Source organism: Leguminivora glycinivorella, chromosome 24 (genome assembly GCF_023078275.1).
Source record: "Leguminivora glycinivorella isolate SPB_JAAS2020 chromosome 24, LegGlyc_1.1, whole genome shotgun sequence".
NCBI lineage: Eukaryota > Metazoa > Arthropoda > Insecta > Lepidoptera > Tortricidae > Leguminivora > Leguminivora glycinivorella.
The window spans coordinates 3,711,897-3,730,699 of NC_062994.1; the positions used below are offsets into that span (position 1 = coordinate 3,711,897).

The following is an 18,803-nucleotide window of genomic DNA, read 5'->3' on the forward strand; positions in this document are numbered from 1 at the left end:
GGCGACAGGCTGGCAACCTGTCACTACAATGTCACCATTTGGATTTTTTTCAGCCCCTTTTTGCCAAGAGTGGCACTGAAACTTGAGTAGTTCATGTGCTCTGCCTACCCCTTTATGGGATACAGGCGTGATTATATGTATGTATGTACATACTAGATTTTGCCCGCGGCTTTGCTCGCGTTAGAAAGAGACAAAAATAGCCTATGTCACTCTCCATCCCTTCATCTATCTCCACTTAAAAAATCACGTCAATTCGTTGCTCCGTTTTGCCGTGAAAGATGGACAAACAAACACACACACACACACTTTCCCATTTAATATTAGTATGGATGATAGTAGACTATCGTCCTAATGATTGAATACCTAGGGTTTATAAAGGAACGAGACTTTGGTAGGTACAAGTCTATCAAATCAATCTTGTTCTTGACAGGTGCCAATATTTCTACAAAGCTCGAAACGGTAGGTGAAAAGGAAACTTCTTATTGATTACCGAATAGGGATACTAAAATATCTTTGGAAATTATAGTAGCCTTAGCCTACCTACGTTACTAAACGTGAAGTTTGCAAAAGGTTTACTAACTTTTTGTGAATATTTCGCACGATTCGCAGCTAGCGAGGGATTCCTGGGTTGGGTTTCTTTAAATAATATATTCCTGAATTATATACATATATGCAATATTTATCGACAAATACGTAGTTTTATATTTTCCACACTTAACTTTTTACTTACACGCTTAAGTCACTAACTGTTTGTGCTCTTATTTCGGAGGCCAATGTTCACTTTGGATCATTGAGCCAAACCAGCTTATTGTGCCGAAAATTGATAATAAGATAAATCTTAGTACTAATGCCATGGATTATCCACGGTGGATACAAGCATAACAAGCACGTTTGTTGAAAAATTCAAAGCGATTAAAAGGTTAAATAAGGCTTCTCTTTTTTATATCTATCTTTGAAGAGAATATCAATGTCATCGGCTTACAAAGTATTGTTTTGTTACAGCGCTATGGCAGGAACAAGAGGCGCCAGAGTACGACATCGACTCCGAGGACGAGCGGTGGCTAAAGCAGCAGAGGCATCCGGAGCTCACAGGTAAACACTAGCACAGAATATATCATAGTACAAGTATAGAAGGATCACTCCTTTGATGTTTACTAAATGCCGCCATTCTAAATTCCTACATTAACAAACGGACCGCACGCCAGCAGCCGACATTGAATTCTATTGCGCCGCGCGAAGGTCGTCACCACTGAATGGGCCTCGAACCGCGGCCCCCGGCATGTACTTGTAGCGCGGCGATAGAATCACGGAGTGAGCCGCCCCTGGCAATAGCTTGAGTCCACTAGGCTCGACGAGCCGAATCGAGTCTAATCGCAAAATTCGCAAAAGTGATGCCGGTTTGGCAGTTGGGTTGTCTTATCTGGCTCATGTGAGCCAATTGGGTAAGTAAAGTTTTTTGAAGAGTCACCTTTCCGTGATCGTTATAACGTATTCTATCAGAAAAATATATCTTCAAAAAACTTTACCTACCCAATTGCTTAATAGAAAACGCCTTGATGAAATGAAAGTCCCTGTAAGGTACAGCGGGGCAAATCTCGACTGGGGGGCAAATGTAACTAACTGGTCCATTTTTTCCATGTGTTACAATGTTTGCATTATTAAATAGAGTGTCCACCGGTTATATATGGTAGGCGTCTTCAGTGGATACATATAGATCATAGTAATAATGAAAAAAATGGATTAGTTACAATTGTTCCCCAGTCGAGAAATGCCCCGCTGTACCTTACTTCAAAACTTTTCAAGTGTCCATTTGTAAGGTTTTAGTATAAGTATTTTTATTGTGTTTAACTATGTTAGGCAGCGTTCCCACTTATGCGTCGCGTGTCTCGGGGCGCGCAAGGGGCGTCCGCGCCACGCCGCTTAAGTGTAATTCAAAAAACGTCTCCTCAGTACATTTTGTATAGGAAAGACGTAAGATGCGCCCCAGGTGGCGTGGCGGCGGCGGGGCGCGCGCCGCGCCGCTTGGCGGCGCGCCTTACGTCCTTCCTATACAAAATGTACTGAGGAGACGCTTTTTGAATTACACTCAGGTGGCGTGGCGCGGACGCCCTTTGCGCGCCCCGAGACACGCGACGCATAAGTGGGAACGCTGCCTTATCCTCTTGCCGCGCAATGTACAATCAGATGTACATTTGGTTTCAATGGAATTTAAACTTTTATGTAAACAAATAAAGTAGCATTTCTTTTGTTTCTAAAATTTTTCGGACAAATGAAACTCGACTCAGTTTCAAGTACACCTAGAATCAAAATTCCCTAGCAAAAATGTTGTATGGTGGGCGTTACGAGATTATTGAATGCTTCAAAACTTCATTTTGTTCGCGTACCAAACTCGGTCACGAAAAGTTGTAACATATTAGCGGTTAGATAACGTAAAACTGGCTCAGAGTTTAGAAAACACATTACAGAGGCATCCTTCTCACTAATCTAATACTTGCATGTTTAAATTACATACTTTTTTATCATTGTATGAAATACAAAACAAGTGGTTCAACATAAATGGTGGAGGGTAGAATATTTTTTCTGCCAACAAACTGCTGTGCAGTTTGGCAGATAAGTACAAAACTTGTTGTAATTTTTTTCTTTGTTTATAACGAAATAAAAAAAAAAAAAATACTCGCCCCGCGGGAGCGATGAGCTTTGAAACGGCAATGTAATTTATAGTTTACACCGCATACGATAACTAATGAATACGGACTTAAGCCTCCGCCACATATAAAGCGTTTTGATAGCGAAGCGTTAGCGGAGCGCAATGATAGCGGTGCGCCGGACGAACGCTGGCGTTCCGCTTGCAATCCGCGCATTCGCGTCCGCTGAGCGCAACGCCAGCGTTCGTCCGGCGCTCCGCTATCATTGTGCTCCGCTAACGCTCCGCCTATGCTCTCAAAACGCACATGTGGCCGAGCTTTTATACTTGGATTATTCACTGATAAGGGTAGGGACAGATTTAACAATATACAAGTATTTATACACTTTGTCAATTCTGTATACCATGGAGCATAATTTGGAGTACACATGAGGTGTCTTTTCAAAAGCGCTTGTATCTTTATTATAGGTATATCTTTTAATAGAGAAATAACCTTCTGTGACTCTCTACCACTGCACAGTGCACACCTATTGGCATCGCGCGTAAAGTGGCGCTGATTGTTACAAATACACGTAATCTTATAGCCGTGTAAGAAAATGCTAGGGTATAGTTGGAACTAGTTTTTAACCCCCGACGCAAAAACGACGGGGTGTTATAGGTTTGACGTGTCTGTCTCTCTGTCTGTGTGTGTGTCTGTCTGTGGCATCGTAGCTCCCGAACGGATGAACCGATTTAGATTTAGTTTTTTTTTGTTTAAAACTGAGTTAACCGGGAGTGTTCTTAGCCATGTTTCATGACAATCGGTCCACTATGTCGGGGGTTTTTTCAAAATAATTGTGGTTAGTTATACTCTATAAGATTACTAAATAGCCTGCAAAGAGAGGTCCCAGGTCCCATGTCAAGTTAAAAAACTAAGCTGTATTTCTAGCCTGTTAGAGTTGAGGCACAGTATAATAAAGAGTACTAAAGGATATCCGTAAATAACAAACCTGTTTTTATGTCCTTTCCTCATAAACACAAAGCGCACTTGTTGCTGTCCAAATTTGTAATCCGCCTTCTTGCAATTTCATCACCACCTCGCACGTATATTGCTTTAATACATTCGACGCTCTTTACAGGTGATATTGTGTTCATTTTTAGCAACAAACACCAATATTCTTCACATGAATGTTTTTGCAACAAAACACTTCTTATTTGTCGATGTATTGTTTCTTATTTTATGATATATTATTGTAACTATTATTTCTATGTAGTGATATGCCTGTTCCATGTATTATTTTTAGTAAAACTATGATTTTAATTTGGGAAAACTGTTCTTTTAATACTACGCGCAACATGGTCTTCACAAAATTGTCATCAATGTCATCATGACAATTAACGCGCAGGCGCAAGATGGCGCCGATTGTGACCAACGACAAATGGACGCGTTCAGGCTGTTAAGGCCGTGTTGCACGTTTATGCGTCCGTGGCACACAAATGGTCTCGCCGGAAGATCAGCGCTGGCCCTGTGGTTAGCATTACGCTGAGGCGGGACCATTTCGTGGTAAACAATTATATGAATGTGTTTTATTTTTCTTTGTTTTTTAATTATTATTTTTTCTTTTAACTTTTGAATGTGCTTTTATTGTTTTATATGTGTTGTATGTTGTTTATCACGAATAAATGATTGATTTATGATTTATGATTTATGATTTATCGTACAGTATGGCCACTCCCGTTCCCCGCTGAAAATGCCACCCACCCCCTCTCGGTTACCTCACAGTTACCCCCTGTCAAAAACGACAGCAGTCGACCTGTCATATCTCACTCATACAAGCATGGTACGCGTTCACCTACACGAGCTTAGAATGTGTGCTAGGAACGCGCCTCATTCATATATTTGATCGCCGGTGTCCGAGGTGTGGTTGAGGTGACTTTGCCGATCAAAATATTGTAGCTTATTTATTACACGTCACTGCTCATTTGATTATTATAATATTAAATGTTCTCAATCACGACACAAATACATTTTTACAATATTCGGAATACTTAAAGTGCACCCCAAGTTTATTTTAGTATTATAGACGTTTAACGCGTTTGAAACACGCGATTGGCCGTTAACAGTAACACGCTCCTGGCTTAATAACTATATATTTGCTCGACCGTGGATGCGCTAAAATATAACAATAATCACTTTTATTATTCTATGCAAAATGTTACAAAATGGTGCTTTACAAGTCATCCCACACTTGTCTTATAAGTAAATGCATAATTACATCTTTTTCAGTCGTTCCCTCAATGCTGAAGATCGTAACATCATATCATTCTGTTGAAAACTCTCCATTAGGCATCTGTTCCTCGGCAAGCGCATATCGCATGGCTTCGAGCTATGCATATATCATTTATTTTGTCTTCTGTTAATGTGTGTTAGTCACTGGTCGTTCTGAACCGTCTGAAAATGTTCGGGAGGGGTCGTTCTCGCAGTGCACCGCCCGGGCGTTGCACGCGGCGGGCGAGAACGACCACTCCCGAACATTTACGAAGTCCAACTGGACGTCGTCGTCGTCGACAGTTCAGAACGACCAGAGCCTTGTATTACAAGTGCGCGAACTGTCAAATCGTATGGGTTGTCATGGAAACACACTTGTAATACAAGGCTTGTACCTTTCGAGAAATGGGCCCCTGGGCCTTAATCCTTCCTTATTAAATTTCAGAATTAATGTTCGAACAAATGATGGACAAGCTAGAAAAGAGCTCCGGACAGACGGTGGTGACGTTGAACGAGGCCAAGCTGCTCCTGGAGAGGCACGACGACCTGGTCATCGCCGTCTACGACTACTGGCTCAACAAGCGGCTCAAGACTGTAAGTTCGTTCATTAAGTAACACTTTCCGAATGGTGGCCAGTTCTAAATATGTAGAGTAGTGAAGATGTAATATATGTACTCGACTCCCGGCAGCAAGCAGGCAGGCTGTCTATCACTTGTCATGTTCAATTCAGCCCAGGGCCCTATTTCTCGAAGCTACAAGTTACAATTTACAAGTGGTAGCCCGGCCCATTTCTGAAAACTGAAAGTTACAAGTTACAAGCGGAAGTCTCTTTCCAACTTGTCATATTAGACATTGACTACCACTTGGAAATTGTAACTTGTAGCTTTGAGAAACGGGCTCCAGGTCTCTGGAGTTGCTTCAGGTTACTGTTCCGGCAGCTGTCCCACGCTTCTCTCTTCGAATATCTTACTTCTCCTTTCTAAAGAAGACTTAAATTTCAAGCTACTTGTAATGTCCAATTGCCGGCAATTGGAATTGTAATTTTGTGCCGTCCGAAAAGTTTCGCAGGTTTGGGAAGTTGTGAGGGAGAACGAGGCCCTTATTTATTAAGGTTCATCGTCAGTCAAAGTTTTCGTAGATAGGGTCATTAGAACCCTTAATTCGACAGTGTCCAAAACATGAAAACGCTCGTTTTGCACTTTTTTATAGTCAGAAACATTACGCTATTGAGCTCAGAGCTCAGATATTTGTTCCTGTGTAGCTGGGTCCACAGAGAGCGAGGCATGACGCGCAGCAAACATCCAATAGAGACGTGCCTCACAGGCAAAACACACATGCTGCCTCGGCCAAGGCACGTCTACATACACGTAAATAGTATGCCGAGCGAGGAAATTGCCTCGCGTCACGCTTAGCTCTCTGTGGACCCGGCTAGGTATTCACGTAGATATTTGTTCCTGGGTCGTTGTTTTATGTCGTCGCCAAGTTATTTCTGCATCTTTATGAAGAAAAAACAAAGTTTGCAACTTGAAGAAGCTTTACAGTACTTTTATTACTAAAGTAGACAAAGTTTTTCACGTGCCCGAGTTGCGCGGGACTTCAAAACTCTCCGTAAAGTACATGGCAAGTTTCAGGCCTTGTGACTCGCACTTCACGTTAAATAGGACTCGTGGAAGTTTGTACTGTTACTGAGGATCGTGACCGATACGATTATAACAGTCTATAACGTTTTGTATGGTAACGTACAAATCGTTGCATTGAGTAGTATTTGTGTTACATTATGCCGGGTCCCGGTAAGGGCATTTATGTGATGAGCACAGATATTTGTTCCTGAGTCATTAATGTTTATGTATTTATCTATATAAGTATATCGTTGCCTAGCACCCATAATACAAGCTTTGCTTAGTTTGAGGCTAGAGTGATCTGTGAAGGTGTCCCTAATATTTATTTATTATAAAAGGTCCTAATAATATGCTTCAACTTCAAGTGCATTAAGGACGTTTTCTTCTAAAATCATTAAATGAGCACAGATAGTCATTAATGTTTATGAAATTCGTTCCATAATACAAGCTTTGCTTAGTTTGAGGCTAGAGTGATTACAGATTAAGGACTTTGGGCAAGGAACGCCAAATTCCTCCTTATTTTGGGCAAGGAACGCCAAATTTTGTCTCATCGTAATATTGAAAAAAATATGGTCGATGTGCGACTGTTTTCGTCATAGAAACCTACCTACATTGTTAGAAAACTCCAACAGGCAGGCAAGTATGGTCTCGCGATAAATGATAGTGCGATAGGGACGGCGATACTTGCCTGCCAGGAGTCAAAATTAAAATACATGAACTATTCAACTAACTGACTTTTTCTAACATTTTTAATTTCATACATTTTTCATTCTCAATTCACGTCGATGTATGATTTTTTTTAATAGGTCACCTTCTATTTATCGTCCATATTGCTGATAACTGGCGATCAATTTGCGAATTTTTCACGGGGTTGTTACTATGTACAGTTGAATAAAGACTGCTTCCCAGCGCCACCGTGCGGGAATATGGCGTAACTTACCTAGCCGCGTAATCTAGTTGTGTGGGGCTATTGGGATAGATGGCGCTGTTATCAATTTGTTGTATTTTATGTAAATAGGTCTTTGACATATAATAGTTATTTAGGAGTACATATTCCTCAAGCCCGTGATTTCTATCTAACAAGTTGCCGTGAATCAAATCATTTTTTTTCTATACTACGTCGGTGGCAAACAAGCATACGGTCAGCCTGATGGAGAGTGGTCATCGTAACCTATGGACCCCTGCAACTCCAGGAGTGTCACATGCGCGTTGCCAACCCATTAGAATTTGATTTATAATATCACTATAATATCGATTGTATGGGCATGTAATGCAGAGGGATGAAAGCAATGTTATAAAACGAGTGGTAAATATGAAGGTGGATGGATACAATGGTAGTGAAAGGCCTAAGAAAAGATGGATGAAATGTGTGAACAATGATATGAGAGTGAAAGGTGTTAGTATGGAAACGACTGCTGATAGAGAGGAATGGAGGAAGATGATCTGCTGCGCCGACCCCAAATAATGGGAAAAGGGCAAGGGAATGATGATGATGTATGGGCTTACAAAATAGATAGATGAGGTATCGAATAAAAACAACAGAGGCAAGAGACAGACTTGTAGGAAAGCTCAGGCACAATTCTCTTACATAAACAGTATCACAACACAAAGGAATCTAACAGACTGTTAACAATGTTTCCAGCAACACCCTCTGATCCTGTCGGTGAAGACCGAGAGCCGGCCGGGCCAGTCCTCCAACAACCCCTACCTCGCCTTCCGACGTCGCACAGAGAAGATGCAGACCAGAAAAAACAGGTGAGCAGTCAGCTATCTCCAACCCCTAGAGGAGGGACTATCCACAGCCACACACAGGCGACGCATGTCTTAAAACGCGGAACGGACGTCAGCGCCACGCCGCCCGAGTGTAATTTAAAACACGTCTCTTCAGTACATTTTGTATGAGAGATGACATGCGTCGCCTGAGTGTGGGTTGCCGCTAATAGTCCAACGTCTACAATAAGCAAGTAATTAACACATTCACTACCAGACAAAAAATGGCGCACTATGTCAGAAACTGGTCGTAGTTTATAACCGCCCGTTTGTGTGGCATCTGAGCAAAGTTCACAAGTACCCACCGGGTATGTCCAACTTGGTGTCCAACGTGTTAAACTTCTAAAAACAAGAAAAGTCTGCCTGATTCGGTCAGAAGGCTGAAAGTTAATATTAGTATGAATTATTATAACAAACCTTTATGGTTCTTCCATAATACGATTACGTTGATTACTCTCCCACTGCGAATTGTATACTTGGTAATAAGGGAACATACCCAAACTACGTGACCATATTTGTGCCGTTTTTTGACTTAAGACTTGCCCTGAGCCATATATGAGAAAGTGTCTGTGAAAGGACAGTGAACGTGTTCACGTCTGATAATGATCACATTTCTAATAATTTGCTATCTCCTTTTCAGGAAAAACGACGAAAGCTCGTACGAAAAGATGCTCAAGCTTCGGCGAGAGCTGGCACGGGCCCTGTCACTCCTGGAGATGGTCGCGCGGCGCGAGAAGGCCAAGCGCGAGTTGCTCCGGCTGACGGCCGCCATCGCCGAGCGGAGGTACCACGCGGGAGACTTCACCGAGCCACAGCCTAGGTAAGGATCATGAGGACTAGCAAGGTGTCTCTCCTGCAGACGGTGGTGAGGTGGGAGAAGGCCAAGAGTGTTGCTCCACTGAGAGTGGAGGTACCACGCGGGAGACTTCACCGAGCCACAGCCTAGGTAAGGATCGTGAGGACTAGCAAGGTGTCTCTCCTGCAGACGGTGGTGAGGTGGGAGAAGGCCAAGAGTGTTGCTCCACTGAGAGTGGAGGTACCACGCGGGAGACTTCACCGAGCCACAGCCTAGGTAAGGATCGTGAGGACTAGCAAGGTATCTCCTGCAGACGGTGGTGAGGTGGGAGAAGGCCAAGAGTGTTGCTCCGGCTGACTTGATGCGTACCGACGAGCGAGCCTCAGCCTAGGTAAGGAGCGTTGTGAGAGCTGGCTTCTAGCCCTGTGGTGATAGAAGTCCAAGACAGTGTTGTTGCAGCCGAATTGGTTAGGTTAGGTACTAGTTTACTAGTACTAATAGGTACTAGTTTACTTTAACCACGGCCGCATTTGGTGACAGTTTTCAATATTCTGCCACGAAATGCTGGAACAATATACCGCCTCCTATAAGGAAGTCATTGTCGTGTAAGGAACATGAGAGCTAGCTCGAGCTATGTCACTCCTGTGGACGGTAGTAAGAGAGTGTTGCTGCAGCCGAATTGCTTAGGTATTAGTTTACTTCAGCCACGGCACAGCACCGCATTTGGTGACAGTTTTAAATATTCTGTTACGAAATTATGGAACAATATACCGCCTCTTATCAGGAACTCATTTAGTCAATGTATTCGTTTGAGGTTAATTTCAAAAATAGTAATTTGTAATGTCTTAGATTCATGTTTACTTATTTGATAGGCCTAAATAATAAATGCCAGTCTCCGTTGGCAATCTGGCGCTATTTCCATAATACCTTCACATCCTTCAATATAAATACTGCCGAATGTAAGAGCGCCTGAATATTGGGCTGTGCCCGAATCTACATGGACAAAATACACTGCTGAGTGCATAACAATTTACAACTTACCCTATAGTGTCTTAATTGACGCCACATTCCACATGTAACATTGACCGTTCCTTCCAGGGTGGTGGGGCACAGTACGAGCGTGGCGTTGCCGCTGCGCTCGCGCGTCGAGTTCCCGCCGCACTACGCGCCGCGCGCGCCGCCCACGCCCGTCGACACACAACGACAGGTACACGCACACACACACACATTGACTTACATACACACTAGTAGTGCGACATCACTTGCAAAACTCACTTACTGGTCTATGAAGCTTTTTAGTCAAAATACATATACCGTATGCGAATAATTCCGGGAGACCAGCCGGCGTATTATGCTTCAAATTTTATCACTTATCCGTGTGGATAAAACATCCGTCACGTTATGTAAGTACGTCAGTGTGAGAGTGACATGTCTTATCTAGTGATCAAATTGGAAGCATAGTAGCCCTGCTGTACAGACCGATGTAATATGGATGTAGACATCTTACTCAATATGTCCCATTGCATCTTAGGGACCATCCACACTCATAAGTTGCGGCGCGACTCCGCAACTCCGCCGCGCCTCCTGGGGGCGCGTCTTACGACCTTCCTATACAAAATGTACTGAGGAGACGTTTTTTAAATTACACTCATGAGTGTGGATGGTCCTTTAGTCCGGCGTAATAATAGAGTAGTACCATAATTATGTGATGATTTTTTTCGATACGTATTTTTGTACTTGACTGTATAAAGGCCTCCATTTTATTATATTTAGAATCTTTATTTTAACAAATCCAAATTGTATTTGGCGAGTTTTAATATGTAAATGGGCGGCTCCAGGACACAAGCTTTACAGATCAGTAAGGAAAACATTATCTACAAATATTTGTGTAATATATTATTGGATACACTCGCGCGAACATTTTATAAATCTCTGAGTAAAAAAAAATTGAAATATTCATTAGCTAAATCAAAAAATAATAAAATCCAACATTTTCAAAATTACAACAATATATTAGAAAAGTCTTCACAAAAGCTAAATTTAAGTTATTTTAAACTAATCTCTAGTATTCGTAAAATAAAATTATCGCACTGCATAGTAAGAATAATAATAAAACATTATAATACGAATACTACGGGTTATAAATTAACAATGACAACCAAAACTTTTGGCAAAACCAAGAAACGAACTCAGGTTACTTCTCATAAGGGTGATTTCAGTTTTAAATATGTGGTAAATTAATTTCGTAGAGTAAACTTATAAAAAAAATACATCAAAGTAAAATATATATGCTAACTATTTTGACTTGCCTTAGCTGTCCTTTATTTGTAAGTTGAGCACAACAAATTACATTTCTAGTCACAAATTATCCTATTTTAATTATTTATATCATAGGAAGAAAAAAGTTACCAATTTTTAAACCATATTTACAAAAATTATTCCTGGAAAGTTTCCATGTAAATTTCGTGTTATTCATAACATAATCAAAGTATTTCTTAATTGTTCATTGTGTTTTAATTTGGCATTTTAACACACATATTTATAACAAAGTGATGAAATTGACCGAAACCAAATGTTTGGTTTTGTACTAGTTTCGACCGCAATATGATTGAATACTAGATAAAATATAAATAAATTAATGGAAGCTTGTAAAGCTCCAATTGTGTCGCTTGACTTCAAACCCGGGTAAATCCATTCTGCTATAAGATTGATTATTTTTCCGATTATATATATTTTTATACATAATCAACCTTAAAGCAGAATGGATTTTCCCGAGCTGAAGTTAAGCGACACAATTTTTGTGTTTCTGTTTGGCCCTATTATTATACTGGTAGAGAATGCCATTTGGAATGAAATCCGCCATGAGTACTTTTTTGTATAAAGTTTTGTAAATGGGTCTCTCGCAATAATATTAGTAAAAACTTGAAGCAACCCTGTCAGAAGTAACCCGTCTCGTACCCCTGCTGCTCGGTATTATGGAATGTTGGTTGTCTTGCAGCGGGAAAAGCGCCCGTACAAGAGACGGAAACACAGGCACCACGCGCCCGCCGCCGTCGCCGCCCACCGAGGTGAGTAGTGGCGCACTGTGTACACGGATGCTCCCGACACTGCTCACACATCACCACTTTGAGACTAATTACTTAAGAAGCTTAGAAGAATAGTGGAGGTTGTAAGAGAACGATTTGAAGTAAATATGAGGCTTTTCTTTTGAAAAGGTCCCTTGATTAGCCTCTATTCGATGATGAAATGGTTTCTTATACACACAAATTTTAAGATTGGAATGTCGTTTTCATCACACGGTCTTTATGCTTGAAGCATTGCACTTGTGCAATAAGGACGTTTTTTTCTGAAACTCTAAGAGAAATTCCCCTTAGTGTAAGGACTCTTTAGGGCACGGAACGCCACATACATATGATTGTAACCTCCAGTATTTTTTATAAGCTCCTCGAGATGAATTCTGGCCTGTAGATTAATTAGAGCATTTTTTCTAGCAAAATTCGATTGAACCGCTCAGTCGCGCCTTTTGAATGTGGCGTGAAGCTCTTGAGGAATGTATTTTCAAAAGGGCTTATTTTTGTATAGCTTTTACAGAAATTTAAGCAGTTTTGCAAATACACCTCAAAGCCAATATAATTTTTCAATTTACTACCCACCTGTTTAAAATATATAAACAATGTCATAAATGTTTTAGCAGTGTCTCGAACATTCCTAGACTCCATCGCATATATGCATAGACAAAGGTGATTCAGGGATTTTCATACTTTTTTTTTCAACTAAAAACCCTGGGTCACCATAGACAACCATGTAACGGACCATACGCTTGTGTTTCGGTAAATATGTCTATGGTATAATGACGTCGGAGCACATCCATTGATTGAATAACTTGACTGTTTTTACGTCAAGATTATTCAATAAATATGGTATATCATTCAGAAAAAATAATTTGGATACTACAGGCGCGGCAAGCCAACAATATAGAAATTGAATACTTACTTAAAAATGAAATTTTGAGTAACATGAACGGAATTACATTTAAGTAAGCATTTGTAGACCTTAATGTTACTGTTGTAAGGTTTAAAAATGCTTCCTTAAATGTGTTTTGGTTATTACTGTCCTTTTCTTAATTAACATGTTTCTAAAATTCTAGGTTATCCCTTCTTAGGCCTGATTTAAACGGCGTGCGAACTCGCATGCGATTTTAGTTACATTGCGGGCTTTTGAGGTTACATACAATTTTGCACAGCCATCAGATACCGCAATGTAATAAAACTCGTATGCGAGTTCTCGTACCGTCTAAATGGACCCTTAACCTTATGTGATTGTGCAGCGATTAGCAACCAATTTGTTAGGAATATTTTACCTAGTTGTTTTTTTTGCCTTCGTGTAGCCATTCTCAAAGTTCTTTGTTTACGAATGCTAATATTTGCTGTTATTTGTGAAATACGAGAATTTTCTCGTGTTTCACAGCAGTTATTTGTTTAGCATAAGTTCAAACACTAGTTAGAATTATAATTGTTAACAAATAAGGTTTATATAAGTATTTACTAATCGATTATATCGATATTAGTTTACAAACTTAGATTTTATTTTATTTTATTTTATTACAAGGAGATAAAACAGAAACATACAAGAAACATATGCCCATTTTCAATTACTATGACTATGGTTACACAACAAGTTGACTAAGGTACAGTCGGGCAAATCTCGACTGGGGAGCAAATGTGATTGGTTCATTTTTTTCATCTATTCAAATCGGTACAGTCAACCAATTGGAACCCTAGGCCACTGTAGAACTATGTCATAGTGACGTTATAAATTAGATTGTAAGATTTCTCTTACTACTTGTCATTTTGACACGGTTGTAGAGTGGCCTAGGGTTCCAATTGGCTGACTGTACATAGCTAAAAGCTTATATCCGCACAATGAGATATCCTCAAGTAAGCCCTCTCTCGCTTGTGTGCTATAACGTGTCGGTGGGTGCGCAGAGCCGGCGTTCGCGTCGTCGTCGGAGGAGGAGCCGGCGCGCCCGGACGCCGCGCCGCCCGACGACGGGCCCTTCGCCTTCCGCAGGAAGCCGGGCTGCTTCTACGAGATGGTGAGCGACCCTATTTTACTACATTTTACAATATAATAGAATCAGTTTTAAGCCTCCGCCACACATAAAGCAATTTGATAGCGTAGCGTCAGCGGAGCGCAATGATAGCGCAATCCGCGCGCATTCCGCTCGCAATCCGCGCTCTTTAGTTCCCGCCGGCGTCCGCTGGGCGCAACGCCAACGTTCGTCTGGCGCACCCCCTATCGTTGCGCTCTGCTAACTCTCCGCTACCGCTCCGCCTACGCTATCAAAACGCGCATGTGTGGCCGAGCTTTAACATTTAAGGTACTTTACTAGTAATCAATTTTAGGCAAGCCGGTGGGAATCGACTTGTATGGACCAGCCGCTGCTGATAGCTAATTTATTGTTTTTAATTACAGCCAACCTCGACGCTGTGTGGCGATCCCGTGGACCCGGATAACAAGGATGGGCTGTACGAACACGAGCTTGACGAAAGGCATAGGTAATTAAAATATAAATATTTTAGGAAGAAGTTAATTTGCTGTTTGAAATTTCCTTTTAAGTATTTTTCATTAAATAATTTGTGAGAAAAATGCAAATGTGTATTTGTATTTGTTCTCTGATGACAAATATTATTTTATTAGCCCAAAAGCAGTGGCCTATTTCAGAATAAGTGACAATAGGCTAGTTTCCTATACTTAAAATAAAATATTTTATGCAGTGCACGAAATAAAGCACCACCTAATTAGAAGAAAAATATGGACAGTAGTTATGTTTAAATATAATTTATATTTAATAAGTGAAAGAGAAAGATATAAAGTAAATGAATTGACCGTGACGTCACTTCTCAGTATTTCATAGTAATTTCATACTAGCATTTCGTTTTGACAGTTCATAAAAAGAAGCTGATTTGACTAGTAGGAAACTAGCCTATTGTCGCCCGACCGTGACACTTCGCCGATCATAGCCTGTTCAACAAGGAAATTATTGACACTGATTAACAATGTTACTTATCAACCCGAAATAGGCACAGAATTGTCAGTGTCAAGTGTTAATGTCACTGTGGTGAAATAGCCCACAGGTCTTTTGATGGTTTCATTACTTTAGCATCGTCCGTGAGGATGTTTCCACTCGGGTGGCCCCACATATCCTTTTTTTCGCTCGATTATCTGTCATCCTCATGAAATTCCTCATTTGTATTAAGCTACCTTTGATCACGTTCCTTAAAGTGATCGTTCTGTATTGCAGGTTCAACCTCACATCCCTCTCGGAGCCGTACCGCCGTTGTGTCGGGTTCGCGCGGCTGCGGCGCGGGCGCGGCGGCCGCCTGGCGCTGGACCGGCTGCGGCACCCGCTCGACGACCTGTGGAGCCAGCTGCCACCACCACCACACCACACGGAGCTGGCGGAGGAGGTATGGCGTTCCACCATCCTGCAGATACATATAGACACCACACTAGGCTGCGGCACCCGCTCGACGACCTGTGGAGCCAGCTGCCACCACCACCACACCACACGGAGCTGGCGGAGGAGGTATGGCGTTCCACCATCCTGCAGATACATATAGACACCACACTAGGCTGCGGCACCCGCTCGACGACCTGTGGAGCCAGCTGCCACCACCACCACACCACACGGAGCTGGCGGAGGAGGTATGGCGTTCCACCATCCTGCAGATACATATAGACACCACACTAGGCTGCGGCACCCGCTCGACGACCTGTGGAGCCAGCTGCCACCACCACCACACCACACGGAGCTGGCGGAGGAGGTATGGCGTTCCACCATCCTGCAGATACATATAGACACCACACTAGGCTGCGGCACCCGCTCGACGACCTCTGGAGCCAGCTGCCACCACCACCACACCACACGGAGCTGGCGGAGGAGGTATGGCGTTCCACCATCCTGCAGATACATATAGACACCACACTAGGCTGCGGCACCCGCTCGACGACCTGTGGAGCCAGCTGCCACCACCACCACACCACACGGAGCTGGCGGAGGAGGTATGGCGTTCCACCATCCTGCAGATACATATAGACACCACACTAGGCTGCGGCACCCGCTCGACGACCTCTGGAGCCAGCTGCCACCACCACCACACCACACGGAGCTGGCGGAGGAGGTATGGCGTTCCACCATCCTGCAGATACATATAGACACCACACTAGGCTGCGGCACCCGCTCGACGACCTGTGGAGCCAGCTGCCACCACCACCACACCACACGGAGCTGGCGGAGGAGGTATGGCGTTCCACCATCCTGCAGATACATATAGACACCACACTAGGCTGCGGCACCCGCTCGACGACCTGTGGAGCCAGCTGCCACCACCACCACACCACACGGAGCTGGCGGAGGAGGTATGGCGTTCCACCATCCTGCAGATACATATAGACACCACACTAGGCTGCGGCACCCGCTCGACGACCTCTGGAGCCAGCTGCCACCACCACCACACCACACGGAGCTGGCGGAGGAGGTATGGCGTTCCACCATCCTGCAGATACATATAGACACCACACTAGGCTGCGGCACCCGCTCGACGACCTGTGGAGCCAGCTGCCACCACCACCACACCACACGGAGCTGGCGGAGGAGGTATGGCGTTCCACCATCCTGCAGATACATATAGACACCACACTAGGCTGCGGCACCCGCTCGACGACCTCTGGAGCCAGCTGCCACCACCACCACACCACACGGAGCTGGCGGAGGAGGTATGGCGTTCCACCATCCTGCAGATACATATAGACACCACACTAGGCTGCGGCACCCGCTCGACGACCTCTGGAGCCAGCTGCCACCACCACCACACCACACGGAGCTGGCGGAGGAGGTATGGCGTTCCACCATCCTGCAGATACATATAGACACCACACTAGGCTGCGGCACCCGCTCGACGACCTCTGGAGCCAGCTGCCACCACCACCACACCACACGGAGCTGGCGGAGGAGGTATGGCGTTCCACCATCCTGCAGATACATATAGACACCACACTAGGCTGCGGCACCCGCTCGACGACCTCTGGAGCCAGCTGCCACCACCACCACACCACACGGAGCTGGCGGAGGAGGTATGGCGTTCCACCATCCTGCAGATACATATAGACACCACACTAGGCTGCGGCACCCGCTCGACGACCTCTGGAGCCAGCTGCCACCACCACCACACCACACGGAGCTGGCGGAGGAGGTATGGCGTTCCACCATCCTGCAGATACATATTGACACCACAGTTCTCTTACTCACCACAGTACTCTTCACTATGCGGAGTTTATACGAATTTGAAAAAGTCTTATTTAGAACATTTAATAAAATCATTTATTTAGGATATTCTCTTGGCCTTGTACATCTGCAAGTGAACACTTTCGACAACTAAGCGATTGTTTTAAAACCTTCTATCAATCGTCAATCTGCAACCTTCAAAGACATTATTACCACAGCACCATATTTTAAAGAAAAACCTGAATATTTACATAAAAAATGTTTATGACTCTATTTTAGGTATTACATCCTAAAATTAACAAAACAGTTATTTGCTGATCTTAAATTTACACCCTACGCTTTACTCTTTCACTCAAATGACGTCTGTTTGTCTGTTTGACACTCTCTCTCTCTCTCTCTCTCTCTCTCTCTCTCGTAGTAATTTTACAAACAAAACACTAATCATCTCTCTCATCTACAGGTGGACCTCGAAACGAAAGTGCACAGAACGCCCAAAGAAATAACTCGCGACTACCACGCGACAAACAAATACCCGTGGCGGCACGCCTTCCGCAAGCATCTACGCCGCAACCCGCACCTCTGGCTCGACCTCAAGCCCGACGTCACCGACCTCAAACCCGAGGTCATCGACCTCAAACCCGAGGTCATCGACCTCAAGGATGAGGTCGACGCCGGCCTCAAGTGTAGAGTGGAGGAGCTCAAAAGTGATATTAGTGTTAGGACTATAGACAGTGAAGTGAGAAAACGCGCGTGGAGCAGTAGTGAGGACAGTGATGGCAGTTTGCAGCCTGTTGAACAGGAGTTTGAGAGGTTTATCGATGAGGTTAATAAGAAATGGTGAGTTTTGCAAACTTTTTCTTCTATTGTATGTGCATAGCACCCATAGTACAAGCTTCTCTTAGTTTGGGGCTAAGGTTAGTCTGTGTAAGGTGTCCCCCAATATTTATTTATTTTATTTATTTATTTTGAACAAACCAAATAACAATATTCAAAAGCGTCCGGTAGGAATAAGAAATCACTAATCTATGTACGAAATTCTACGATAATGGATATTTTAGTGTAACAAACATTTGGCTGTAAAAGTGCCTAGTAATTATGACAACTGTTTATGCCTTAGCGTAAGTAACTTTGTCTCTGTAGCGGGAGATCAATCAAGGGTGATTACGAATTACCGTTTCATTCGCTACAGTGAAAACGCTCATATCCTTATTCTGTTACAATTTATTTCTCCATTATGTTTTTTTTATCACATTTTAAGCTATATCTTATAGAGAGATAGGGAAGACAAAGCTATTGATAAGGTCAAGCAAATGATGATGTTGTTAAGCTGTGTATTTTTCATTCATCTGAACCTACCTTTCTATGAAATCATTATTTGTCATAACCAGAGATCGGATTTTTGTGCATCATCTCATACTAAAAGTCATTAAAATGACGTA

The 18,803-nt window shown here is 43.0% G+C and overlaps 1 protein-coding gene across 1 annotated transcript in view; it reads left to right on the plus strand.

Annotated features, from left to right (window-relative positions):
* LOC125238902 overlaps positions 1 to 18,803 on the plus strand; it is a 189,259-nt gene that overhangs the window by 157,610 nt on the left and 12,846 nt on the right. The window contains exons 3-12 of the mRNA XM_048146390.1: positions 1,003 to 1,092; positions 5,338 to 5,486; positions 8,154 to 8,266; positions 8,922 to 9,101; positions 10,176 to 10,284; positions 12,076 to 12,145; positions 14,063 to 14,172; positions 14,553 to 14,635; positions 15,382 to 15,547; positions 17,825 to 18,201. Of these exons, the coding sequence (XP_048002347.1) occupies positions 1,003 to 1,092; positions 5,338 to 5,486; positions 8,154 to 8,266; positions 8,922 to 9,101; positions 10,176 to 10,284; positions 12,076 to 12,145; positions 14,063 to 14,172; positions 14,553 to 14,635; positions 15,382 to 15,547; positions 17,825 to 18,201 (1,447 nt within the window). The remainder of the gene's footprint in view (positions 1 to 1,002; positions 1,093 to 5,337; positions 5,487 to 8,153; positions 8,267 to 8,921; positions 9,102 to 10,175; positions 10,285 to 12,075; positions 12,146 to 14,062; positions 14,173 to 14,552; positions 14,636 to 15,381; positions 15,548 to 17,824; positions 18,202 to 18,803) is intronic.